This window comes from Acartia tonsa, chromosome 8, assembly GCF_053477335.1.
Source record: "Acartia tonsa isolate MP-2025a chromosome 8, ASM5347733v1, whole genome shotgun sequence".
NCBI classification, from domain to species: domain Eukaryota; kingdom Metazoa; phylum Arthropoda; class Copepoda; order Calanoida; family Acartiidae; genus Acartia; species Acartia tonsa.
Genome location: NC_137267.1, coordinates 3324391 through 3352095, shown reverse-complemented (window position 1 = coordinate 3352095; position 27705 = coordinate 3324391). Strand labels below are relative to the sequence as shown.

The following is a 27705-nucleotide window of genomic DNA, read 5'->3' as shown; positions in this document are numbered from 1 at the left end:
TATTATTGTATGTATTTTCCAAGAGGCATGGAGAGAGGTCTAGTACCCGAAGCGACACCTAGCCCCCTAGAGCCTTATACCGGTCTCAAAAGTTTTCTAAAAATTATCTCATTCAAACCCTTTGTAATTGACAGTGACAGATGAATAATTTCAACATATTGATGGGGAGTTTTATTTATCCTAATTGGGTGATTAATATATATTTATTGACCGAAGAAGGGTGTTACCAAACTGACTATAGCCGAATTTTTCACAAAAATAAATTCAGGGGAAGAAGGTTCGAGTAAAAAAAAAGGGATAATAAATCATAAAGATCTTATTTTAAAATATATTATTAGCTATAAATTTCTTTCAACATGACATTTTTTATTTGATTATTGGATGCTCAGTATGTATGTATTGTATTTTTTGTATTAATTTGATATTTTCATCCTTTTTTTCATTTTAATATTTTCCAAGCAAAAAAATTTTCCCTAAATTTTTAGGCCAATTTTAACATAAGAAATGATACAAGGGTTCTAAAGGGATAAGACAATGAAAAAAATTTGAATGTAAGTTCCCACTGATGATACACAAAATTACCCCTACTGTAGATTGAAATTATTGGATGGAAAGTTTGTGCATTATTAGTTTAAAACCGACCAATCAAGAGTCCAACGAATAAGATAATGTTGTTATAAAACTTTGGATAACAGTGTAATTTTGAGCAAGCTTCCAGTCAAATGCGCTTATTAGGTCAAATATTATGCGTTTGGTCAACATTGAGACTTAATAAGCGCATTTGACTGGAAGCTTGCTGACAATTTTACGGATTATTGAGTAAGCTACTATTATCTATAATACAAAGTAGAACCATGTCTGTCTGTCCGTCTGACCATCTGTCCGTCTGTCCATCTGTCCGTCTGTCTGTCCGTCCGTCCCTTAAGATCTCGGTAACCACTGAACCGATCGGATTCTACTCTTCAGGGTATCTACCTATCGGTCCTGTGGTGGTTTTAAGCTATTTTCTTTGGGGGTGGGACACCCCCAACCCCCCAAAAATGAAAATTTACCACCCCCCAAAAAAAAAAAAATTTTCTTGAGAACACATTAGACTATGAGCAGCACCAGTAGTAATTTTCTTGAGAACACATTAGACTATTTTTTTACGAATTTTGCGAATTCGTTATTTAATCGAGAAAATGTTTTCCTGCTGGGTAGGTAAGAAAATTTGCGATCCGTTCTGCTGGGTAAGTAATAGAAGATGTAATTATACCTCTTGGGGCAAAGCCCCTAGAGGCTAGGGGCGAAGCCGCTAGTCTTTTATAAATGAAAAGACAATTTTGTTTAAGGTTGGAATCGAGCTTGTTCCCCTAATGAAGGATAAATACACTGGCAAACCTAAGAAGGACCCGTCAACAGGTTAGAAATCTTTTTCCAGTATGGCTTCGAAATTGATCTTTATCCGCTGGATTAGTCATAAGCCATACTGAAAAAACATGTATCGTATCGTATTATAATGAGTTTTCTACGAATCTTAAAATGTACAATCATAATATTAAAACCAGTTTTGTTTGACCGTGCCTTCGGCATCTTGGTATTTTTATTTTACAATTGTACATTAATACATCCACGTAAATCTGTTTATGATACAATAAGATGCGATAAATAACTTATCATAACTAAGTTAAGTTTGAAGGCAAGATAAAAAAATAATATCAACACTGCAATGTCATATTTTTTTATAAATACATCTGGTACTAAGCTGGTATTATTGTATGTACTGCTTCGTAAGACGGGGCGTAATCTTCACTGAATAAATGTTTTTTTTTATCTTTATATGTTATGTTTTTAAGGGTAAATTTAGTCATATGACAAAATAACAAGGATGACAACATCCATAAAAGCGGAGCACTGAAACGGTAGGACAAACGGACATTAACACTTGTATAGTATCTGAACTGAAAAATCGGAACATAAATGTATAAATGTCGAATCAAAATTGTAGGTAAATTTGTTGAAAAACTGCTTAAAAACAGGATAATGTTTATGGACATACTTACATTTTTGGACTTGATTATAGAGTTGCTTCGTTTATAATATTGTTCTTTGTTGTCCCAGGAACCAATATACCAAAAATCAGATCAAACGGATAATTAAAACACTTGAAAATTTGTTGTTAAAAAAGTAGAAAAATCAACATGTGTAAAATGGACGTACGGACATTCTGGTAATGATTATAGAGTTGCTACGCTTTCTAAATCGTACCCAACTACTACAGGAATCATCTTGCAAAGTTTGAAATCGATAGGACAATTCTAACATGCCAAAATGAACGAATAAAAGCTATCTATCTCGGACGGACGTACGGACGGACGGACCGACCCTAATTATAGAAAAGCTTCGCTTTTAAAAAGGTTAAAAACTAACACTTCATTATATTACATAATTTTTTATTTTTTTTCCCCTAAAACTATTAATATATTTTCGTGCTTTTTCACGATTTAATAAACATAAAAAATAATGTTGGGTTGAGGGGGCAGCTATCCCCCTCACAGGGCAAAGCTACAAGTTTGTAAAGAATTTCAGGGATCAAAAGGGATAAGACAATGGCCTATAAATTAATTTACAACCCCAATGATTATAAACAAAAATACCCCTTCTGTAGATTCTAATAAAGTGGTTCACTCAACTTATTGAACCAACCAATCTAAGTCTCCAATGTTTTTGAGCCAACGAATAAGGAAAGATTAATATAAAACTTTGGGATCTAAAAAACAGCCCCTCCATCCCGGAAAGAATTGTATATTCTTTATATCTGTGTAGAGTAAGTTTAACAAATAAATAAAGTTTGTTAATAACATAAGTTTTACTGCCACACTCATGTATATAAGAACTGAGGTTCCAATAAAACAGCAGCTTCTTATTAGTAGCGAAGCTACTCTATAATTACAAACGTCCGTCCGTCACGTGAAACGTGATTTTCTCGGCTCCTATTAAAGAAACGAGGCAGAAACTTTTTGTCATCATTGCCGTAAGGAGCGTAATCCACTATGATACATTCATTGGGGTCAGACTGCATTTTAGCAGGTTTTTGGCTGTTTGTCCGTCAGTCAGTAATGCCATGGGGGAAATGAGATATTTCCTGTTGCTATTTAAGATAGACTGCTGTTTATTATCTGAGAAGATATCTTGTGTTTTATTTTTTATTACCACTGAACATGTGGAGCTGTATAATTTCCTTTGGCCGTTCGTTCATTCATGATTTTAGGCTTCACCACTTAAGGATGCAGCAGATATATATAGCACTTATCTTTCTAAGGGTGATTTGTCTTGGTAACCTAAGCTATCATATCCCCAAATAGTTAAAAAGCTTCCTTGGCCTTTATAATATGATGTAGTAAAGAAGAACTTTACTCTGATACTCTGCTAAAACTAAAAGAAATAATTTCTTATTTTTTTTGTAAAAACACCATATGTAGCCTGTTAGAAAGTTTTAGTTTTGTAAACAAGTATATTTTATGTATTATGTCTAAAACAAGGATGATAAATACTATAACTGGCGAAGCTTAATGATTTAAACAATAATAAAACCACCTTGAAATGTTATATGTAAATCAGCAATGCTTTTAATGATGTAGAAAAAATCTTTCAGAAATCTGAACAGAAATAATTTCCTGTTTATTTGAGCAAAGAAATCCCTCACTTTAAAATAAATTGAAATAGGGGTGGGGGGGAGGTGTTTTTCCAGGTTAGGTTAGGTCATATTTGGAATAGAGTAGCCCATCATGCAGTAGTCAACTTAGGGTTACCGGGGGGGGGGGGGGGAGAAGGGATATACCCATAAGAAATTTGATAGAAGGCACCTAATTTCCATATTTACTTATTTGAAAGTTGCATCAATCATTATACAGGGTGTCCCACGTAAACTGTTTTTTTTGAAACACTTATTACTTCCTTAATATTTGAGCTATCTTAGTAAAATAAAAAGTATTTGGCAGCCTACTACTGACCATTTAATGATATAGTGATGAAAAATCCGCAAAGTTAACAGAAAAAAATCTACAAGGTAATACATAACAGGCTGATTTTAGTAAATATAAGACTAATCCACCAGAAAAATATGCCTTCGTTAACTTTAAAAGCAGCTGGTGGTCAAACGTTGGATCAAAAAGACTCACTCCAGACATTATAAGAACTGGCATTGTAGTCTAATTTAAAAATCTGGTATATTTCAGGTTCTTGCGTGCATTTGAAGCGAGCTCACATAAAAAATTAACAAAGAAAACAATATTATGCCTATTTTTACATATTGTTCACTTATATTACACTTCAGAATCTTGAATATTGAGAATATCTGGTATGCCATGTCAAGCCTGTTCAATTTTTGTGCTTAGAAAGTCTAAGCGACCAGCCGTTTGGACCCTAACTAATCTTAAACTTCACAAAGCAAATATTTTCTTGTGGGTTAGTCTAAATTCAATAAAATGAACCTCTTATGTAATACCTCGTAGATTTTTTCCTGTTTATTTTGTGGATTTTTCATCATTACCCCATAAAATGGTCAGTAGTAGACTGCCAAATACTTTTTATTTTACTAAGATAGCTTAAATATTAAGGGAGTAATAAGCGTTTCAAAAAAAACCAGTTTACGAGGGACACCCTGTAGGAATTTCAATATTATAAATCAATTATTACGAACTTTTTCTAATATTTCAATTAAGAAGAATTTAAAGCAAAGGATAGTTCAATAATAACCCCTAACCTCTACAACTTACGCAAAGACAGACATACATAAGAAAGGATATAACCTAATTTCAGAAAAGCTTCGCTTTCAATAAGAAATATTATCCAACTTTTCTCAACAGATAAACTTTATTGATTGGATGGTGTTATATGGTAGGTTTGATAACATTCAACAAGGGAGAGGGATATTTCATTCAAAGAAAAATCATTTTACTTCTGTATAAAACAAGCGGCAATTGTTAGGTTTTGGGCATTTGAGGAGTAGTGGGAGGGATGTCGAGTCGACCTTCCACTTTGGAAAAAAAGTTAGGGTATGGGTCATATTTTGCTAGAGGATATTTGGGGTATAGTCCCTTTCGTACGACGCCTCTTAAGGGAGGTTTCGTCGTATTTTCACAGTAGCTTTAGATAGGTTATTTTAGTTTGGGTTAGGTTAAGTTAGTTTAGTTGATTGCCCACAGGGGCTAGAAACAGTGGAAAAGCTACTGTGAAAATTCAACGAAACACCCCTTAAGAGGCGTTGTCACGAAAGGGATTATACCCGATATTTTTTTAGAATCTTTCTTTGATTATAAACCTTCTCTGGCCTATAAAAGTTTCACTGTAAAGGAGAACCATATTGGTTCAGCGGTTAGCGATATCAATCAAAGTGCTAAATAACTGTCCGTCCGGCTGTCTGTCTGACCGTCATTAAAGAAATATGATCGATATGCAAGATTCATAGTTGTAATATAAGATAAATTCTGTTTTTATGTACATTTGTAGGACTTTTAAGATTTATTCTGTGTAGCTGAACATCTGCTATATAACTCACTTTGTCCGTTTTGCCATCCACGATTTTTTTGCTTTTTTGCGTTTGATATGGGTGTTGCTTTCACAGCGTTGCGGAGCCGTTTGATTTTGGTTCGGCTCCGGCTCCGACCTAAAATCAAGAAAAAACTCGACATATATTTTTGACTTTTGAAGGTTTTAAAAGTTCATTTTTTGATAAAAATGGACTTTAAAAAAACTTAATAGTGGCATTTGCACATAACAAAACAGAGTTACCCAAATTATAATTTATAAAAAATCTCTTTATTTATCTAGTCCGGAGACGGAGCCGTTTTATAACGAAAATTACGGGTCCGGCTCCAGCAAAATATGACGGCTCCCGGCTCCGCAACACTGGCTGACAGCCTTGTTTAAAATTAGAATATTTGTTTAGGCTATATGATGTCCCACAACTTGAATTCAACGGATGTAACTCGACTTGCTGATCAGAAGGGGTAAGATGAATTTTTATACAGTTGATATTTTTTTTGTTTATAGTTTTATTTTAACTCTAGGAATTTTTATAAAAAAAAACGAAATTCTATTCTGTTATTTTAGGTGGATTTCATAAAATAAAATGCCGTGAATATTAAATCACTCGTAAACATGAAGTTGTCAAATAAAAATAAGTACATTTTTCAAATATTTTTTTTTATTTACTTTTTAATCCTTCTAGCTTTATTTTTTCTATTTTTTAATTCTCAGCAATACTGAAAAATCATATATTACATCGTATTACAGACATTTTGCCACAAATATTAAACTAAAGATCATTAAATTAATACACCAGTTTTGTTAGTCCAGGCCTTCGTCCCGGCTAGTCTAATAAAACTGGTTTTGATCTTATAATTTTCCCTTTTAATATCCGCGGAAAGCTGTCTATAATACGATAACTAAATTTGTTTAGACCCCAGCCGTGGCACTCAAGCGGAAACAAGCAGAAGTACTGGGAACAATTAACTGGACAGGTAAAGGGCAGGGAACTAAAGGCATAAGACAATGGCTGATAAATTGGTGTACATCCCCAATGATGCCCTTTCTGTAGATAAAAACTTGTGGTTAAAACCAACCAATCAAATTTCACAATAACAATAAAGTTGTTAATCCAACGAATAAGAAAACGTTATTATATGACCTACGTGACTCGTGTACTTATTAGATACTCTCGATACTCCTTCCTTGACCTCAGATAAGCAAGGTATGAGCTAAATAGACAGGGAGTAAGGGAGGGGACAATGGATCGAATTTTCAATTTTTAGGAGTCTCAGACTTTGGGTACTGGCTTAAAGGGAATGTGCAAGAATTTAGCAGTTTTTGACTGACTTTGGGTACTAGCGCACAAAATGCCGCTAACTCGTTTGTTAGTTTTTAATATTGCAGACAAGTATCAATAAACTTAATTTGTTATGATGTGGCTGGTTTTAACAATTTTTTCCCTCCAGAAAATATCATTTCATGGATAAAAACTTTATTGTGATATTTGTTTAATAAACAATCTAAGAATCCAATTAAATTTTGGGTTATGGGTTGAATGGGTTCCAAGGAGATTTTTCTAGTTATTAATTACAGAATGGTTACGTCAGTCTGATGTGCTGGTAATATAATTTTCAGATGGATGCTTTTTTCTTGGAACTTTCTTCTTATTTCATAGTTTTCAGTATTGTATTAATGCTCCCTTTACAATTTCCTCCATATTTTCTGGATTAATCTGGATTTCAAGGTCTTTCAGCAAATACTCTTAAATTGAATTAATTGCCCATTGCCCCCTCCCTTACTCCCTGTAAATAGATGTTAGGGTGTCTATAGAAGCATCTTGACATGCTTTACAAATAGCTTTTAACAAACAAAGTACTTGAAATATTTCAAGGTTGGGGAGAAGTATGATATTGACCAGAGGAAGAAGCTGGAAGATGAAGCCCAACAGCTACAGCACTTCCAGTCCTGGGAGTCTTACTGGGGCAAACCAGGTAAACATAAACTCATTCTGGGAGTAATACTGTGGTAAACCATTTAAAAATAGTTAAGGAATTAGGGTAACCTGATATGGAAAATTAAGTCTTGTAAGGTTTACTTTGGGACACCTATTTTGTAAGGTTTACTTTGCTCAACCTAAAATATGGGGCTAAAGTCTAATTACCTTAGCTTTTCCAGTCCTATGAATCTTACTGGGGCAAACCAGAGCCGGATCTTTAAATCATTTTAGTGGTGAGCCAGATCAGGGTGCGCCGAATTTCCGCCAATCACAGCGCGGCATTTCATAAAATGCTGTGCTCTCATTGGTGTAAAGTTGGCTCACCCCGATCTGGCTCACCACTAAAATGATTTAAAGATCCAGCTCAGGTAACAATGAAATGATTTGGGTCACCAATCATAGATATTACAGTTTTGGGAGCTTTACTTGGTTGAAGTAAAAATATGTTGTCAAGAGCATAAGAACTTTCAGTCATGGTAGTCAAATTTGTCTAGGGGCGATTACATACACAAAGACATTCTGTTACTTTTATATAAGAATAAGAATAAATAATCTTTAATAAATTTATTCAATTTTGTAGAGTCATCTAAAATTGGAAGATTATACTGTAAAATTGAGCAAATATGTACAAGAACACTAAGCACACATGTTTTTTTTTTACTGTTTATATTTTCTTTAATGGGAAGAAAAGTTACCATGTTTGCTTAATATCAGAGATAAAAGAAATGGCACTTAAATAAATTTTCGAATATAAGTCCGACCAATACTACGGTACAGCCAAAAGTGTCATGTTTGACGTCATAAAAATACGTCTACCATACGTTTTTTTTTTTTTGGGGGGGGGTTACTTTCCCAATTTTCCTCTCATCCCTCCCTTTTTGAAGTATTTATATATATATATATTGGTAATGCCTTGGCCAATAAACAGGCGCAACTTATTACTATGATAAGTAAGTGGAAAGGTTTTTTTTTCTTTCAAAGAAAGAAAGAGTAGTGCTATTAGATCTATTAAATAACAATATTCAAATGGACGACAAATTATTTTCCATTATGGCTTCTAATCCGATACATAATATCCGCAGGTTTAGAATTGGTTCTCAGTCGCACTGAAAAATCATATATAGCATCGAATTACAAAAAAATTTGCACTAATATTCAAATAAAAATCATATAATTAATGCCTGTTTTGTTTGCCGGGCCTTTGGCCCCTCTTGGGGCTAACAAAACTGGTTTTAATCTTATAATTCCTCATTTGATATCTGTGGAAAGCTGTCTATAATACGATACGATAAAAAACTATTCTCGTATGGCTTTATTCCTGATTTAATGTATGTACATTGAATTTGTACCAAACAAGCGATGTTTACTTTTGGGGTTCAAATTTCATATTAAACTTCAATTCAGTTTTAAGATAGATTTCCTTAATTTTAAGGTGGTTTACCTCAGAATGCCTTGTCAAGCACAAAAACATCCCCCCTCCTTTAAATTTTAAAATAAATTTTAAAAAGAGTTTTATTTCTGTGCCACAATATCGATAGTGACTTAGCTTTGATTATATTTCAGACGCTATTAGCTGATTTCAAAGACCCAATACTTTTACTTTTATAAACTAAAGTTTTGTATTATTAGCCTTTTAACTTTGATTAAGACTTCTTCTATATGGTTTAATCTTTTAACAATTCTGATATATTTTAAAATTTTATTTTAATAAACTTTTCTTTTGAAAGATATTCTCCTTCTAAAATACAATTGAATAGATTAAAGTTTGTCTGCTGTCACAAATTATTTACCCCCTACTCTTCCGGCCTCTATGTAACACAGTAAAAGTTAATACAAGTTTGATTACTTGCCTTTTTTATGAACTATGGTCGAAGCTCTTTATAGTGCCTGTGGAATTAGGGGATATATTTGAAAACTTTTGGCTAAAGTATCCCGAATGACGTCATATTAAAATAATTTACTGTCGGATCCTACGTTTTGTAATTTTTCAGAATCATAAAAACGTAAGATCCGACATCAAAGATAATTATATTATGACGTCATACGGGATACTTTGGACAAAAAATTTTAATTTATCCCCTTTTTTACAGGCATTATAAAAATCTTCTTTGAATGCTTTAGATTCTTAAAAATATATCCAAGGCAGAAAAGATGGTTTAAAATATATACTGCAGTTTTCTTAAGTGATCTACTACGGATCCAGATCTGGATCTGAACCGGAGCCGTAGGAGTACCTGGGGCCGTCTGGCTCCATATATCTACTTTGAATTGATGGTTCTTAGGGGGCTTGGTGTCACTTCGGATTCTAGACCTCTCCAACCACCTTAAAATATACTCCGCATCTAAATTGGGGTGTATAGCGTCCTTCACCCTATACAATTAGACAACCAAACCTTTGATTCCACGATCTTTGTCTTAGATGTCTTAAAATGCATGGTTATTAGTTGCGCCTGTTTTGGGCCAAGGCATACTGCATACTGTTCTAACCTGGCACAGGAGAATTAGAAACCATTTTTAAAGTATTTAGCTATGGTGCAGTGTTATGCCGAGATTCGAACCTATAACCTCCTTTACAACAAGAGGATGCGCAACTGGTTGAGCCATGGTCGCGGGTTATCTGTACTTTGAATCAAAATGAATTTTCATTTAACATACTGATACCATTTCTAGAGATCTAAAGTGAAAAGGCAATGGCCGATAAATTAATGAACATCCCCAAAATTACCCCTTTTATAGATTACAATTAGTGGTTGAAAAGTTTGGGCAATCAAAATTCAATAAAAGGTCCCCAAGGTTGTTAAGCCAATGATTTAAAAAAACGTTATTATAAGACTTTGGAGACTAGTGTAATAAACAGCCTAATGTCCCCTCCCTCCCTGTAATATTCCACTGTGCAGCAGTTCCTTCCATTCTAAAGTTTGTGTTTTAGTTGTGATGTTAACCAGGGAGGGAGGGACTTTGGGCTTTTAATTACTCTAGTCCCCAAAGTTTTTTATTAACATTTTCTTTTTTGTTGGCTTAACAACTTGTGAGACTTTTATTAAATTTTAATTGGTTGGTTTATTAGGTGTTTTAAGCACTAAGTAATCTACAGAAGGGGTAATTTTGTGTATTATTATTGGGGATGTATATCAATTTATAGGCTATTGTCTTATCCCTTTCGATCCCTGGTTTAGTTGTGATGTTAACCCAAGTTAAAAGCCTCTAATTGACATGACATGCCAAAATTTGCTGGGATCATAAAGTTGATAACTTGAGTAGATGAGTGGCAGAATATCAGGGATCCTAGGGGATAAGATAATGGACGATGGTATGATTTTAATTCCCATTTATGATAAACAAAATAATACCATTAAACTTATTGGTTATCAAGTTAGAACACTGCTAGTTTTGACAAACAAGATTTCAACGTTTCTTCAACGTACCAGCATAACATACAGTCCTCCCCCCCCCCCCCCCCAACTGAATACTATAAAACTAAAGAAATAGATGGTTATCACAATTGGCTTATATTTAGTTTTGGTAGGTAATAGATTATAAATGATATATCCAAAGAAAATCTAAATACTTTTACATAATATTCAATCTATAGATAATGTTTTTTTTAGGATATGGTGCACCAAGAGAAACAACTCACAAAGAGAATTTGGTGAAGATGCTCCACTATCCACCAACTGTTGCCAATGTAAGTTTTTAGGTTACAAAAGTCGTCTTTTTCAGTTAAGTCTTTAATGTCGTCTTGAATCTCTAAATACTATTGTTGTAGTGCGGCATTTGAGCAAAATTCCATTAGAATATCCCATATAGTTAGTTTAGGCATTTAAAATTGTGTTATCGATTTTAAACTTTGATAAATTAAGGACAATTTTGAAAGAATGGCAACTCAATAATCGTTACCAGAAAGTACGTATACATCCATTTAAACATGCTGATTTTTTACTTTTTGACAATTTTTTTAAAGATAAATTTATCCTCTTCATCTGATTTTTGCAAAAATGTACAATATAATAAGCAAAGTACTCAAAAATCAGGTACTAAAAAAATGTAAATATATCCTTAAACAGTTTACTGTTTTTAAGAAATTATTGTTCTCCTTTTTAAGTTCTGACATATTTGTTAGTCCTTCGTCTGATTTTAGAACTTTGTTTTTATGGATGTTATCATCCTTGTTAATCCTATAAATTTGTTATTGCAATGAATGTCAATGAATTTTGAAATATTTTCTTATTATTTGATCTAATGTATAAGAAAGGCTTTAAAGAAAGAATAGCCTATTTTACACATCCTTAGTTAGCTTTCTGTATAAAATATGTGACTATCTATAAAAAATATTATATGAATTACATATACTTATCATACAAAATGCACGAAAGAAAATAAAAAACTGTGTGTTTATGTAAGAATATATGTTAAATATATAAATGTAATATTGTGTAAATATCAGGGATCTTAAGAGATAGGTTGGATGTTATATAAATTTACCAAATATGATAATCAAATGTTTGTACACTGTTACTTTGTACACACCAATGTAGATTCAACATTAACTTCTAAAGTTTTAAGCTAACAAAAAGCAGAATAAGTTTATTAACTTTGAGAAGAATTATGATTTCTTCCTTGATTGTCCTCTTCCTCCTGACAAAAATACAGATGTAGAGAAGAAAAATATAACATGACAGACTTGGGAGGCATGATAAACTAGACAATATCAGCTAGAATTAACCAGGGTTATTTATAAAGTTTAGCTTTTATACCGTGTTTGGGAAACATTATAAAATCAACTGACATGAACAAAGCTTTGTTATAGAATAATGGATGTATTAAAAAATATCTAAAAATTAAAGTAAAAATCTCATAGACAAAACCTTTTTCTAAAATTAAAATTTACTGTAAAAGCGCAAAAGTATGCTCTTTACACCTAAGCTTTATTTTAGAACCTCGATTGTTATTAAAAACAAATATTCTTTAAAACTAAACCCTACTTTCAAAACCTTGAATATGAATATGAAAGTATCTGGAAATATCTTGCATCTCATTTCATCATATGAGATTTTCATCCTTACCTATTCGTAACCTGACACCAATTCTCCAGAACTTGGATATTCTGTACGTCCGTTTGTCCGTCTAGTCAAGGGAGTTTGTTGAATCAATGGAAAATAAATTGATGTAAATGCCCATGATGAAGAACAAAATTACCCCTCTTGTAGCTTAAAATTATTAGTTGACAATGCCCAGCATCTACTAAAGTGGTTTTGTTTCTTTAGAAATGTTGCATTGACATGTCGTTAATTTTCAATACGTCTTTTTTGTGACGTATTTAAAGAAAATGACTTATTAATATGGCCTTAATTGTTTTTTATTTGCCATTATTTTTCTTTAAAAAAGAAATTACAAATTAATGCCTGATTAAATATAACAATTAAGGTTGTTTTAATACGTCATATTCTATTTTTTCCACATATTAATAAATGTTATAAAATTACTTATTAATGTGACAGTAAATAAAATAAATAATGTGGAATCAATACGTCCTTTATTTGTAATAAGTCATCTTTATTAATTAAATAATTTAAATGACATATTGATAAATAAGGACGCATTAAAATGATCTTATATAAATTTAAAAAGGAAATGGATCAAATAGTTACTGATTTTGACACCAGATGGCAGTTGAAATCACTAATTGTTTAGCTTTGTTTTCTCAATGCTTTGACCTTATTTTTAATTTGACAATTATTATTTTGTAATGAAATGAAGGATATTAGTACTACAGACACCACTATGAATTTATATTTTAGTTCCTTTATGCATGTATATTATGAAAACTAATTTTTTTGGTGAGACCTTCTAGAAAGAATAGAACCATATATGTAGGTCATGAAACTTTTTAGTAAGCAATGAAATAATAGAAACATATTATGTGTTTGATTCAAAATTGTTAGATTAATTTTAACCCTGAATTATTTCTACTATTTTGTTTGTAAGTAAATAATACATTACCAAATTTGGTAGCCATATTGTTTTTTTTGACGTTTTATAAAAATTCGACGTCTTAATACAGCCTTAAATGATTTAAATTGAATTAAATTTAATCATTTTATTTACCACAAATAATAAAAAATTATAATACAATTTTGAAAGTTTGGCGGCCATCTTGTTTTTCTGGACGTTTTAAAGGAAAAATTGACGTGTTAATGTGTCTTTATTTAAGATAAAATGTCATTAAATTCAAAATATTGTTATTATTTATATTTTTTTTTGTGACGTTTTTTTTAAGATAACGACGTGTTTTTGGTACACATTACGTCTTTTTAAAAAATTTAAAAAATATGAATCGTCATTTGTATAGTAATAAAAAAGTTATGTCATTAAGGACGTATTAATGCGACATGTTCCTTAAAATAATGCGATAAAAGTATATGCTGGGTGGTAGTACTAGTAATCAAGCTTTAATAAAATCTCAAAGTTTTAGTGAGCGTGGTTAAAAACTTTGGACACCATAATTATTTCCAGACCAATGTCCTCTCCCTCCCTGGTCATATAAGAGCAACAAAACTAAATTTAAGAACTATTAATTTTAAATGTCAAATTTTGTATTCTATAGCTATATACACTAGTTATAAGAAAATAGCTTCAAACCACCCAAAGGCCAAAGACATTTATATTCTTAAATGGATAGAAGTACCAATTAGGACCAGTATTTTCGAGAATTTTAGCCAAAATAAAAAAACCTGGTACTATATATTTTACTAGCGGCTACGCACCTAGAGGCCTCTAGTGGCACTTGAAGAAGGGGGAGTTGAATCCCAAAACCTATTTTATTTAATTTAGATTTTATTTAAAGTAAAAAAATATGGGGGGGGGGAGGGGTTAGGTTCAGCGGTTAGCGAGATCCTTCGGTACAGACACACAGACAAACACACATCCTGTTACTTTATTATAAGGATGGTTATATAATACATAATACATATTGTTTTTAGGGCTAGTAGATTAAAATAAATTAAAAGGTACAAAAAAATATTAAAATTTTGGCCTTTATTAAACAAACAGGTCTATACAGATAACTTAAAAGATTAAAACAAATTAAAAGGTATAAAAAAATATTAGAATTTTGGCCTTTATTAAACAAACAGGTCTATACAGATAACTTCCTCCCCCTCCGCCTTTTTCAATGACCTTTTTCGTCTGCTGGAAAATTAGTTTATGCTACTTGGCTGTGTTAATGTAACCGACACCATTGGTTGATTTTTAATGACCCAATTGAGAGTCGGCACAAGTACACTGCGATGGAGAGATACAGCTATTTAACCCCTTCCTTCTAGTATAAAACATAAAAAAGTAAAAAAATGAAGAAAAATATATGTATCGAAGAATTAAACATAATTAGGCAAAACCTGCAATAAATGAACGATATTCTATCATTATTTAATTAAAGATAAATAAATGAATTATTATTGAGATGGAGATGGACACTTAAAGAGGTGCTACGCATACAAAAAGTAATAAATTATAGGAATATTTCATATGACTATGAATGGATTTATTATTACTTGGATCTTACACCAGATTTTTATGTTCTATTATAAAGTAAACTCTGTAGCGGGCTAAAATAACGATATCCGCCATCTCCCCCCCCCCTTTTTATCACATCCCCATCTTTCCAACTGGATTAATAAATGCGATGGGAAATTGCAACCGAAATTGACGACAATTTTTCTCCTGTCATAATATCCACGTATTTTCTACATCCATTTGATTATGTCAAAAACACATTGTTATTTTTCTTTTACTTTTCTGCCAGACAATATTAAATGAAAAGGTTAGTACATCATTTGACAATACCTGCCAAAACACCTCGCTATAACTAGAATAGTTTACATCTATAAGATACCTAAAAAGAAATGTGGATTATTGTCCCCGTACTGGGAAAAAGTTACTCAAAAATCAGCCATGTGACGTCATAAAATGAGGGATTATGTATCTCTTTTTTAGGGGCTTTCTTTCCCACTTCTCCCATCTCCCTCATTTTTATGACGTCACTTTGTGCCTCTACTGTTCCCCTTATAGCTTATTAGTTTTAAAATCAGCACTTAGTTAAATGATTTATGGGAGCGAATTTAAATAATAAGAGGGACTGAATCTAATCCTAATATGAAAGTAACAGGATCTGTGTGTGTGTTTCTGTACCGAAGTATCTTGCTAACCACTGAACCAATAAGGTTCTCCTAAGAAAAAATTACACCAATAAAATTAAAAAAAAAATTTTTTAAATACTAGAATTCAAACTGATCATCTATCCAACCCCCACCCTCCCTCGAATGTACCTAGAGGCGGAGCCGGTGGTATAAAATAGGACGAGTTTGAGTAATATTATCTGATTTAAACTACGTATTTAGAATTTGATTTCATAATGCTTTAGATGAAAAATAAATAATAAAGTTATCAAAAGCTATTTTAAAGTCAAGCTGCTAACGAAAATGGTGATAATACACTTAAAAAGGGATTATACTGTTTAAGCTCTAACCAACAGCTGAACTAATTCGAAATTTATGCTGATGTTTTCGTTAATTTGGAGGGCAACGCTTCGTTTAAAAACACAAACTTTTTATCTGCCCCCCAAATATTATTTTAGATTTATTTCGCTTGTTGGATATACCTTATTTCTGTCACTGTCTATCAACATACTACAAGTTCACACCTATAACAACTTTTTCTTCGATAATAAGAACGCTTTAAAACGTAATGAACAGTAATGTGTCATTTGTGACGTCATAAAATTACGTCTAAAAAAGAATGGATGAGAGAAGAAATGGGAAAGATGTGTTTAAATGTATTTTTATGACGTCACAGATGACGTATTTTCAAATAACGCCTAACTGACCATTTATGTTTTTAGTAATGTAGGATTACAATAGACAAAATTTAAAATTGAAGAACTATCTAATCTTTTGAAGATGATTAAAGTCCCTCAACAGATTATGACGTCATACGATAAAATAACCAATGATAGGCAAGCATCAATTTTACCATTGGTCAATTACAGTGTATACTGGCCTCTCATTGGCTATTCTATCGTATGACGTCATAATCTGTTAAGATAATTTAATCATCTTCTACTCTTTTCTACTGAAAATGTTAGATAATGGTCTCTTAAAAGCCTGAAACTGTCTTTTTTTCTTAGGGAAGGTTTGACTATGACAGATAACAAAGGAACGGGGTGGGGGGGAGGAGGGGGGCTTAATATCTTAAGATTAAAGTACATTGGTATTAATATCAACTTTCTCTGTAGTGAAGTATGTAAGAAAAATTTATAATATTTGTTTAATTAAAGTTTGTAATTTATTTCAGGCGCCGAACAATGTTGAACTCATCACCCTGGAGCGTTTACCAGTCAAATAAACTTCTCATAGACACACAAGCACTGTAAAAAAAAAGGGGGGATATTTTTTGCTTATTATCTGTGGAGTTGTGGTCTAGCGTTTAATCAAATGCGCTTATTAAGTCAAACTGTTCTTAATTATGATCATTTCAATTATAAACATTTGGTCCTAATTATGACTTAATAAGCGCATTTGACTAAACAGTTACACACAACTTTACGCAAAATACGTCAAAAAATGACCTCCTTTATCCACGTAATATGAAGTTTTTATTACACTTTTAAAAGGCTCAGTTTATTGAACTAAAGGGTGTAACTGAAAAAAGAAGCATCTATTTTTATATAGCATATCTAACGGTATGTGTGGTATTTTTCTACCATAAACACAAGCCGCGCAATTTGTATTTTAAAAATGGATGCATTTTTGAGCACACCCTTTAAACTTCTTAATTATATGTAGAACAAGAAATGCGTAATAATAGTTTTATTTGTGGAAGCAAATTGTTACAGTGTGTTCTGTATATCAAGCTTAGGGTATTGTATCTTAAAGATAAAAAAATCAATAAAGAAGATTTAAATATGTTCATCTCACCTTAAAAATATTAAGCAAGTTATCTATGGCATCGTATTATAGACAGTTTTCAACGGATATTAAGATAAATTATTAGGAGATTAAAACCAGCTTTGTTTGCCCAGAGTGGCTTATGGCTTTATTTTATTGTTCGTGGAAATTATCTTAATGCAATGCGATACATGATTTTTCAGTATGGCTGAGAACTGCTTCGATGCCATACATGAAAAAAATTCCTTAATCTAAAAATCAGATTTAGAAATGTAAAAAAAAATAATTTTTATGATTTAAAGAATTAGTAAAAACTGGTAGTACTGCTATAAAACTGCCCTAGAAAAAAATAACATTTGATCAAAAAATTAGTTTCTCGTTTCATAGCAATTTTACTGCGGACAGGTCTAACAGATCGTTTGCGGTTAAATTATTATTAAACGAGAAGAAAACTATAAAAATTAAGGTTTATTCCAAATTTTGTTATAACCTTATAATTAAAATTACGTAATAAATGGACCAAAAAGTAAAAGAAAAATGTCAAAGTTAAAAAAATGCTTCCAAAAAGTTACAAAAAAAGTGCTCCTATTAAGTTTAATTTTATGTAACAAAATTAAAATTAATCAATTTAAGCAAAGTTAAATTTTATTTATTATTAATGAAATGACTTAAGTTCTACCACTGGTGGGTAGAATAATAAAAAAAAAGTCATTAAAAAGGATTACATCATAAAGTATTTCTAGATAATAGTTATTTCTCGCATCGTATTATAAACAGCTTTCTGTGAATATAAAATGTACAATTATTGTATCATAAGATTAAAACCATTTTTTTAGCCCCGAGATTTGCCGATGGCACTGGCTAAAAAAAAACTGGTTTTAATCTTATGATTGTACATTTTTATATTCGTAGAAAACTGGATATAAAACGATGCTAGACATAATTTTTCCGTATGGCTGAGAACCGGTTCTAATCCACCGGATATTAATCGGTTTCGAAGAAATACGAAAATGTTATTACAATTTTTGTCAAAAAACCAAAATATAATGAAATTTTTGGTTTACCAGGCATCAAATGCTAAAATAAACCAATTTTATATTAAAAATTTATCTTAAATCATCTAAAGTAATTTAATTCAAAAATGTTTTAAGATAAATTAAAAAATTTATCCATGTTTATATTAATAACATGGATACATTTTATACAGGGTTGGGCCAGTTACTTTTTTGGCCGGATACCGGATATCCGGCATTAGAAATCAGCCAGATATCCGGCCCAACCCTAATTTTATCAAAATTGTTTTGCTCGTCAAACATATTAAAGGTAAATATTATGAGAACGTTTTAGATTTACTCTACAGGGTCATTTCAAAAATTGTATTCACATTTTAGAGACATTCTCTTATGGTTTAATATTTGACATTTATTCTTTTGATTTTAGAGGATTTTTGATTTCATAAAAATCTTTGGATATTTTTAACAAAAAAATCTTCTAAATTAAAAAATGGTGAGAGATTTTTCTTGATATTTGAAGCCAAATATTTTGCAAATTAGCATTTTACGTAAAAGTAAAATTAAAGTTGATATGTACATATATTCTCTTAAATGTGAATTTGATTTAGAAAGACCCAGTATAATTGTGCTATGTATCTATCTATAATGTAAAATACTGTATGTCTACCAAACTTTTTATGTATAATAATAAACATCATTTTACAATAGTTTCTGTTAATTTTTTGCAAGTCTTTTTTTGCATGTCTTTTTTGTTGGTTGGGTACGTGAAGAAAGTCACTCAAAAAATCAGCATGTGACGTCATAAAAAAGAGGGATTACCCATCTCTTTTTAGAGGTTTTATTTCCCACTTCTCCTCTCATCTCTCTCATTTTTATGACGTCACATACTGATTAATCATGTGTAGCATCGTATTATAGACAATTTTTCACGAATATTGAAATAAAATCATAAATAAAACGGGCCTTTGACTCCTCGGGTTTAAAAAAAATAGTTTTAATCTACTGAACTATTACTACCCTCAATCTGTAATATTAACCTCTACCGGTTGGAGGATAGGCCCCACTCTGTTTTTTTCTATCTCGTTTTCTATGTATGAAAGGTAGATGGCTAAAACTGAGTGACTTTCGAAATAGGGTATACAACATAACTGAGAGTTGGCATTTTTTTAATACCTCCTTCCTGGCGGGCACAGGATGCCAGCAAACCTGGAAGGGTCATTTAGGTAAAAAGTAAAAAAAAAATATTTTTCCTTAAACAAAGCATTTTATGTTATCAAATACTAAAATATCCTATAGTCGTACATCCCCATATGAAATATAGGTGTTTAAGTCCTGAACCTCCGGGTCTCCAGAAATCTTTAAACGGTTCCTGTGAACGCATTTTTTGACTTAGAGACTTCAAATTTGAAACTTTTTTATATATCCTAATGACATTTTACAATTTCACAAATTTCATTGCCGTTTAACCTGCCGACCACCAGTTTTAGGCTGGCAGCTGCCAAGTACTGCTGAAGCACCCAAAATTTATGTTTTGAGATTTCTAATATAAGATTTACATAAAGATAAACATATTCAGAAAAAAATTGTTCTTTTAGCTTCAATAATCAGAAAATTACAACCATTTAAAATTTCAAATAGCAGAGATTTTTATTGTAAAATATAAAAGGTTATATAGCCGGATATCCGGCCGGATAGTTTCAATATCCGGTATCCGGCCGGATATTGACATTGGCCGGATATCCTTTTGAATCAACCTTTTAGCACGACCTTTGCCTTAAAATCCTAAATGTGCGTGGTAATGAGTTGCGCCTGTTTTGGTGACAAGGCACAACTCTATCTATGATACCTTACCTCGTAAGGGCGGAAATTCTCCTCGATTTTTAAATAACCATCTAAAGAATCCAGAGCATCATCCGCATGTAATGAGATGCGATACTCTAACACCCAAGAATATTAGGTTGAGTAACAGACAGCAAACTCTTCATCTAATCAGTCCTAACTTTGCAATGTGCATAGTTATGAATTGCGCCTGTCTGTGGGCCAAGGCATTCCCCCTACTCTAATTTTTTATGTTGCGCGCCTGACATAGCATTAGTATGAACTATCTAGCTAACGTCTTTAATTATGACGCAGTGTTGGATCTAGATTCTAACCTATTAACTCCCCGATGACGAGCGGATGGGCTACGTGTTGAGCCACGGTTGCGAGTATACTTTATCTATGATTGTCATGCATCTGATATATTTGCAGTTGTAAACAACTTTATTTTTCAGGGAAGCTTTAAATGGATTATTGCATGGTCTTAGACTATTTCTTATGATAAATGATCATCTGTTAAATTAACAGATCTATAGTGTATATGTATATACAGATAACTACTTCCCTTCCTTTTCCAATGACCTTATTCGTCTGCTACCAAATTATTTCCTGCTATTTGGCTGTGATAATACACACCACATCATTGGTTGTTTTTCAATGACCCAATTGAAAATCGTCACAAAGACAGTGCGATGGGAAGAAACAGTTATTTAACAATTTTCTCTCTAGTGTTTTACTTCTAATGTTAAAATAAACAAGGATGACAACATCCATAAAAGCGAAGCTCTGAAACGGTAGGACAAACGGACATTAACACTTGTATAATGTCAGAACTGAATAATCAGAATGCGAATGTTTAAGAGACAAAGCAAAATTGTAAGTAAATTTGTTGAAAAACTGCTTGATACAAGATAATGATTATGGACATACTTACATTTTTAGGACTTGATTATAGAGTTGCTTCGCTTATAATATTGTATTTTGTTGTCCCAGGAATCAGTATACCAAAAATCAGATCAATCGGATAATTAGGTCACATACAAATTTGTTGTTAAATATTTTAAAAAATCAACATGTTTTAAATGGAAGTACGGACATTCTGGTAATGATTATAGAGTTGCTACGCTTTCTAACTCGTACCTAACTGTTACAGGAATCACCATGCAAAATTGGAAATCGATAGGACAATTCTAACATGCCTAAATTAACGAAAAAAAGCTATTTAAAAAGTAAAAAAAATCAACTTGTTTAAAATGGACGTACGGACATTTTGGTAATGATTATAGAGTTGCTACGCTTTCTAAATCGTACCTAACTACTAAAGGAATCACCATGCAAAATTTGAAATCGATAGGACAATTCTAACATGTCTAAATTAACGAAAAAAGCTATCCGTGACGGACGGACGGACGTACGGACGGACGTACGGACGGACGGACGGACCGACCCTAATTATAGAAAAGCTTCGCTTTTAAAAAAAGGTTTATTGAATGTCAATGATTTCGCTTTAAAAAAGCTACTATTTTGATATTTAACTTCTACAAATCCAATCTGAAAAGAAGAAATCTTTTCTTCCCATCCAGACAAATTTAAATTTTTCCTTATATTTTTCTAAGAACATTAATATCTACATGTCTATCATTTTAAATTCTGATTTAGGCTTGATATTTGTATTCGAAAATATAAAATAAAATCAAAGTATAGGTAAAAAACATTTTGTACATCCCCAATAATGATTTTAAACATCAAATTACTCATTATGTTATTTGAATTGTTGGTTAAAAATTGCTAGATTGAGCCAACCAATCAATGTTTCATAAAAGTAGTCCCCAAAGTTTTACGATCCAAAATATACTCATTAATAGCTGTTGAGATTACAAAAATAAAAGCAGCTAAAAAGCAGTCTAAGAACGTTCTGCCTGCCAATAATAATAACTAAAAAATCTTCTTTTTGTTCCGTATTTCAACCGGACGAAACAGACCGCAAATATATTGTAGAAGTTCTTTAATAAAATTATCAGTATTAGCTAATTAACTGTGCTGTAAATTAAGTGGATGGGGGTTAGGTTTTTTCCCTATGAACAACCCTGCGGGGCTGCCCAATACCCATATAATCTAACCTAAAATAATAAACAAAAGAAAAACAATTAACAACCCCCCCCCCCCTCTTATTTTAAGGGGGGTTTCAGCGCTTGACAGAAACTTTGAGGGAAAGCACCAAGAAATTACACCGGTATTTTTTTTCTCCCAGTTACTTATCCCTGCTTAGATACTAGGGTTAGACCGGTCTGGTCGGTTATCCGGCCGGATATCTGGTTATTTTCATTATCCGGCCGGATACCGGATATTCAAACTATCCGGTTACATGATATCCGTCTGATTTTCGACGTCGGATATCCGGTTATCCGGCCGGATATCCGGTAATTTGCCGGATATCGAACATTGGCCAGATATCCGGCATTAGAAATCAGCCGGATATCCGGTATCCGGCCAAAAAAGTATCCGGCCCAACCCTATAATAGATACTGGATTATTCTATTCTCAATCATATTTTACAATAATCCTCTGAACCTCGTTCGAGCGGTGTTCCCCCCATGTCCCCATTTTTTTTGGATAATACAACAAGAGCAGAAATTAATTTGCAAGTAAATGAAAAAGGGCTATACATCTATAATTATACATTTATTAATACAAGAATAGCAAAAAATATATTGAATAAAACATCTTAAGTGCCCCCTCAAAAATGACGTCATTCAATAAAATGACCAATGATAGGCCAGTATACATTGTAATTGACCAATGGTAAAATTTATACTGGCCTCTCATTGGTCATTTTTTTTGTATGACGTCATTTTTTGGCTGAATTATTATTATTAACCAGAGGAAAAGACAATATACGTTAAATGATGCACATATTACACATATCTCCCAATTATGAGAACCAATATCACCACTTATGTAGATTAAAGTTATGGGTGGATATGTTAAATCACTTGTATGTATTTTGTTTGACTCTATCATATCATATCACTCATTTTAATTTTATTTTAAATCAAATATGTTTTTTTAATTAAAAAATTTAGTTACATTGTGCGCGCGTCTATTTGAAACACTCTTGAGCTTAACTTGTTCAGTTCATTTCTTCCACGAGTTAGGGAGGTAAAAAACAGGGATCTAAAGGGATTAGACAATGGCCGATAAATTCATGTACATACCCAATGAGGATACACAAAATTACCTCACTTGTAAATTAAAATTTGAAATGTTTGAACACTCAACATAATGAAACAACCAATCAAAATTAACTAAAGTCCCCAAAGTTTTTAAGCAAACGAATAAGAAAATGTTTTGGGGACTAGTGTAATAAACAGCCCAATGTCTCCTCCCTGCACAAATACACTGACACATACATCCTACAACTTTTATGCACTGTTTTATATGTATGTATAACAGGTTATTCCTTCCTTTCTAAAATACTAGCGGCTTCGCCCCCTAGTCTCCAGGGGCATTGACCCAAGAGGTATAATTACATCTTCTATTACCTACCCAGCGGGAAAAAATGCGAATGAATCGCAAATTTTCGCGAATAAATAGCGTAATTCTCAAAATTCGTAAAAATTCTTTTTTTTTTAATGGGGGGGGGGGGGTGTCAAACCTTCCAAGAAAATAGCCTAAAATCACCACAGGACCAGTAGGTATATTCCCTGAAGAGAGGAATCCGATCGGTTCAGTGGTTACCGAGATCTTAAGGACGGACGGACAGACATCAAGCTACTTTGTATTATAGATTACTCATCTCAAATGACAGTACTTTTAAAGGACATAATTTTAAAAACTCACTCGGTTTTACCAGCCTCCATCTCATCCCGGAGTTCTCTTTAAACATTTAAATTTCAGATTTCTTTGACAAGAATTTTATCATTTTATTATCCTGTAATCATAGGCGTCCAAGGGGGGGGGTAATAGGGCGATTACCCCCCCCATTCAAAATTTACCCCTACCCTGGGGGTGCCGTAGGCACCCCCAACCATTTAGGAGGGGGTATTTACCCCCCCCAAACAAAATAAAAAATCTCTAATAAAAAAATTTTTTGCGCGCTTCGCGCGCATTTTTAATGCTATATATTTAATAAAATTTAAATTACCCCCCCCAAAAATTCTACCCCGGGGGTAAATTTTGGGGGGGGTAAACTAAATTTACCCCTGCCAACAGATTTCAGGGGGGGTAATTACCCCCCCCCAAGCAAATTTTACCCCCGGGGTAAAAATTTTTGGGGGGGTAAAAAAAATTTGCGGCGCGCTTCGCGCGCCATTTTACCCCCCCCCAAACACGAATTACTCCCCCCCTAAAAAATTTTTACCCCCCCCAAAATAAAAAGCTTGGACGCCCCTGCCTGTAATATTTAAACCTATTTGAACAAAAAAGGATGAAAACACCAATAAAAGCGAAGCTGTGAAATATAAAGGAAGGACAAACGAACAATATATCTTGTAGAGTGTCAGTATTGAATAAGAAGAACATAAAGTTCTAAGTATATACAAATTACAAATTGTACATAAATTTGTTGCAAAATTAATTAAATACAGAATACAGTAAAACGCACTTTTTAGGATTTTATTATAGAGATGCCTTGCTGTTAATATTGTACCTTATTGTCCTAAGAATCATTATTCCAAAAATCAGATGAATTGGTTAATTATATCATGATTTAAATGGACGTACGGACTTTCTGGTAACGACTATAGAGTTGCTATGCTTTCTAAATCGTATCTGATGGACTAATGTACGGGTGGACCGATCCTAATTATAGAAAAGCTTTGCTTTTAAAAACAAGTTTTATAAACATCTCCTCTCTTCCCATTGGTTTACTTAAAAACTATGGGTACTTCAAGTTCAAAATACCAGTATGCAAATTTTAAAGTTTTAATCTTTACAAAGGGTAATTAGTTTATCATCATTAGGTATGAACATCAATTAATCCTCCATTGTCTTATCCCCTAAGATCACTGGTAAATGATAAAAGATTTATATTTTCCAATAAAAATAACAAGCATACTCTGTCAATTATTATAACAATAAATAATAATATATTGTTTTTCTTCAAACAAGAATATCGCATCGTATTATAGACAGCATTCCGCGGATATCAAAATAAAAAATTATAAGATTAAAGCTAGCATTGTTAGCCCAGAGGGCCCGAAGGCCCGAGCTAACAAAACGGGTGTTAATTTTATTATTTGCATTTGCATTTTCGTGGAAAATTGTCTGTAATTCGATTATATACATGATTTTTCAGTATAGCTGAAAACGGGTTGTAATCCAGCGGATATTATTCGGTTTTGAAGCCATACTGTAAAAAATTCCATTAAAGCCAAATTTATTCAATAATCGTTCAAATACAATTAAAAATACAATAAAGAATAATAGTTTTCTGTGCTCTTCTAGTGACTTTGAGGGAAGCCGCCTCTTTCTAACTCCTACGTCGCATCCAAACCAACCACGCGGGATCTCTACCTTCAGTGCCCTAACCCTGAGGGGCTACCCAGTACAAAATATAACCTAACCTAATATAACAAATTAATTAAAAACTACCCGCCCCCCTATTTCCAGTTAATTTTCAAAGAAAGGGGAAGTTACTATATTGCTCCACTATGAACTTTAAGGGGAACTTTAACCCATTAGTGCCGAGCGCCACTTTTATGGACCGATCGAGCTGAAAATTTCAGGGAAGCTTTGTTATGGTAAAAACGGAATTCTAATTTTTTTGTTTTGCCCTAGTGGCGTGCACAGGAAAGTTGCAATAAAACCCAGTTCGGCGCGAGTAAAGAAACCGTTCGGCATAGGTAACCGTTTTTGGCGTTTTTTGGTGCTTTCCCCCTGAATACATTTACAATGGGTGGTTACTATATATATACAAAATAGATTATAACAATAAGTTAGGTTTGAAGGGGGTGTGGGAGACAAGCGCGTAGCCCGCGGCGGTAGACATCTGTGGGGTAAGCTGTAGTAAAAGGGAAGGCACCATCTCCCGGTTGTATAGTTGCCTGAGGGGCGCGGGGTTGCTAAGTGTCCGTGCCCCTCCCCTATTTAGCCAGTCCAATCTGACCGCTGCGCGACGGGGTCATCTGCGGTCATGAGGTGAATGGTGATATAATAGGATGAGTGCAGAAGGCTTGACTTGATAAGCCACTGCGTAGCAACTCTGTAAACTACCCGTCCGTCTGCTGCCGTATTACCACAAAAGCACCTTTGGCAAAAGGTTTCTTAATAAAGGGGTGAAGGGAGTAAATAATGCTAACAAATTATATAAGAATATATATTTGAACTAGGAAACCATATAAAAAATTTTAGACTTCTAGCTTTAATGGGTTAAGATGTGGATATAAGTGGGGCATTCCCCCCCCCCCTCCCCCAATAAAAAGGTAAAATTATTCAGATAAGAGCCTAGACATTAAGGGATAATCTTTATTTAAAACTTTTCTTTACTTTTAGTTCAAATGAATATGTGTTTAAAATAAGTAGAAAATAAATTACTTTTATATCATAAAATTTTTTTATTTTTTAGTAGACCCTAGTATCTAAAAGGCTTGAAAAATCAAACTTCGCATAGTTTCGCATACATAGGGTAAAGTTCTCTGATATTGTACATACATCTAATATCACCATGTAAGAGGATTTGCTTGCGCTCTTTTGCGCTTAAGAGATCTGGAACCAAACGTAAAATTTTCATTAGAAGAAAATTGTCTATTTTACAGAAATCGGGTATGCTAAGAAAACCATCTACAATTACAACAAAAAATGGAGATTTGACTTCTTGTAAAGGCTAAACGTATAAATTATTACATACTGATTCCAAAAATATATAATACTTAAAAATAGCTTTAAAAATAAAGGGTCCACACTGATTTGAAATGTAGTCTAGTTAACCTTAAAAATAGTTGTTTACAATAATGAAAAGGAACTTAATTCCATACCTCTGGTATAATTACATATAAAATTCTTATTTTTCATAGTAAAGTGCTAAAATCTTTCGGCTTTATTTCCAAAAACTTGTGTATATTACTAAATAATTGTTTAAAAGTGTATTTTCCAAAATGTAAAAAACGATTATTTGTCACTCGCTGGAACATAGTGTGCTATTATGTCAGATGCGCGACATAAATAGTTAGAATGGGGGGAAAGCCTTGGCCCAAATCAGGCTCAACCCGCTACCCTGCACAGTTGGGACTTCTCAGACAATGGTCGTGCATCTCAGAGTGTTGGTTGTCTGATGGGCGAATGGACGCTTTACACCGAAATCATAAGCGGAGTATGTTTCAAAGTGCGTGGAGAGAGATCTAGTGCCCGAAGTGACACCAAGCCCCCTAGAATCTTAACTCTTAACCAGGCAATTAATTTTAATTTTAAATCACCGTTTGACCGATAT

At 32.8% G+C, this 27705-nt stretch overlaps 1 protein-coding gene across 6 annotated transcripts in view; it reads left to right on the top strand.

Moving 5' to 3' along the window:
- LOC145325825 (uncharacterized) overlaps positions 1–18044 on the top strand; it is a 91386-nt gene extending 73342 nt beyond the window's left edge. For 4 of the 6 annotated variants that reach the window (XM_080168789.1, XM_080168788.1, XM_080168787.1 and 1 more), the window contains 7 exons: positions 1332–1401; positions 5930–5990; positions 6443–6503; positions 7403–7502; positions 11116–11192; positions 15309–15326; positions 16856–17222. In XM_080168789.1, coding sequence (XP_080024915.1) covers positions 1332–1401; positions 5930–5990; positions 6443–6503; positions 7403–7502; positions 11116–11192; positions 15309–15326; positions 16856–16906 — 438 coding nt within the window. In that variant the 3' untranslated portion in view covers positions 16907–17222. Of the gene's footprint in view, positions 1–1331; positions 1402–5929; positions 5991–6442; positions 6504–7402; positions 7503–11115; positions 11193–15308; positions 15327–16855 lie in introns of all 6 variants that reach the window. The other 2 variants (XM_080168790.1, XM_080168791.1) reach the window with 2 other exon arrangements.
- The last annotated feature ends 9661 nt before the right edge of the window (positions 18045–27705 follow it).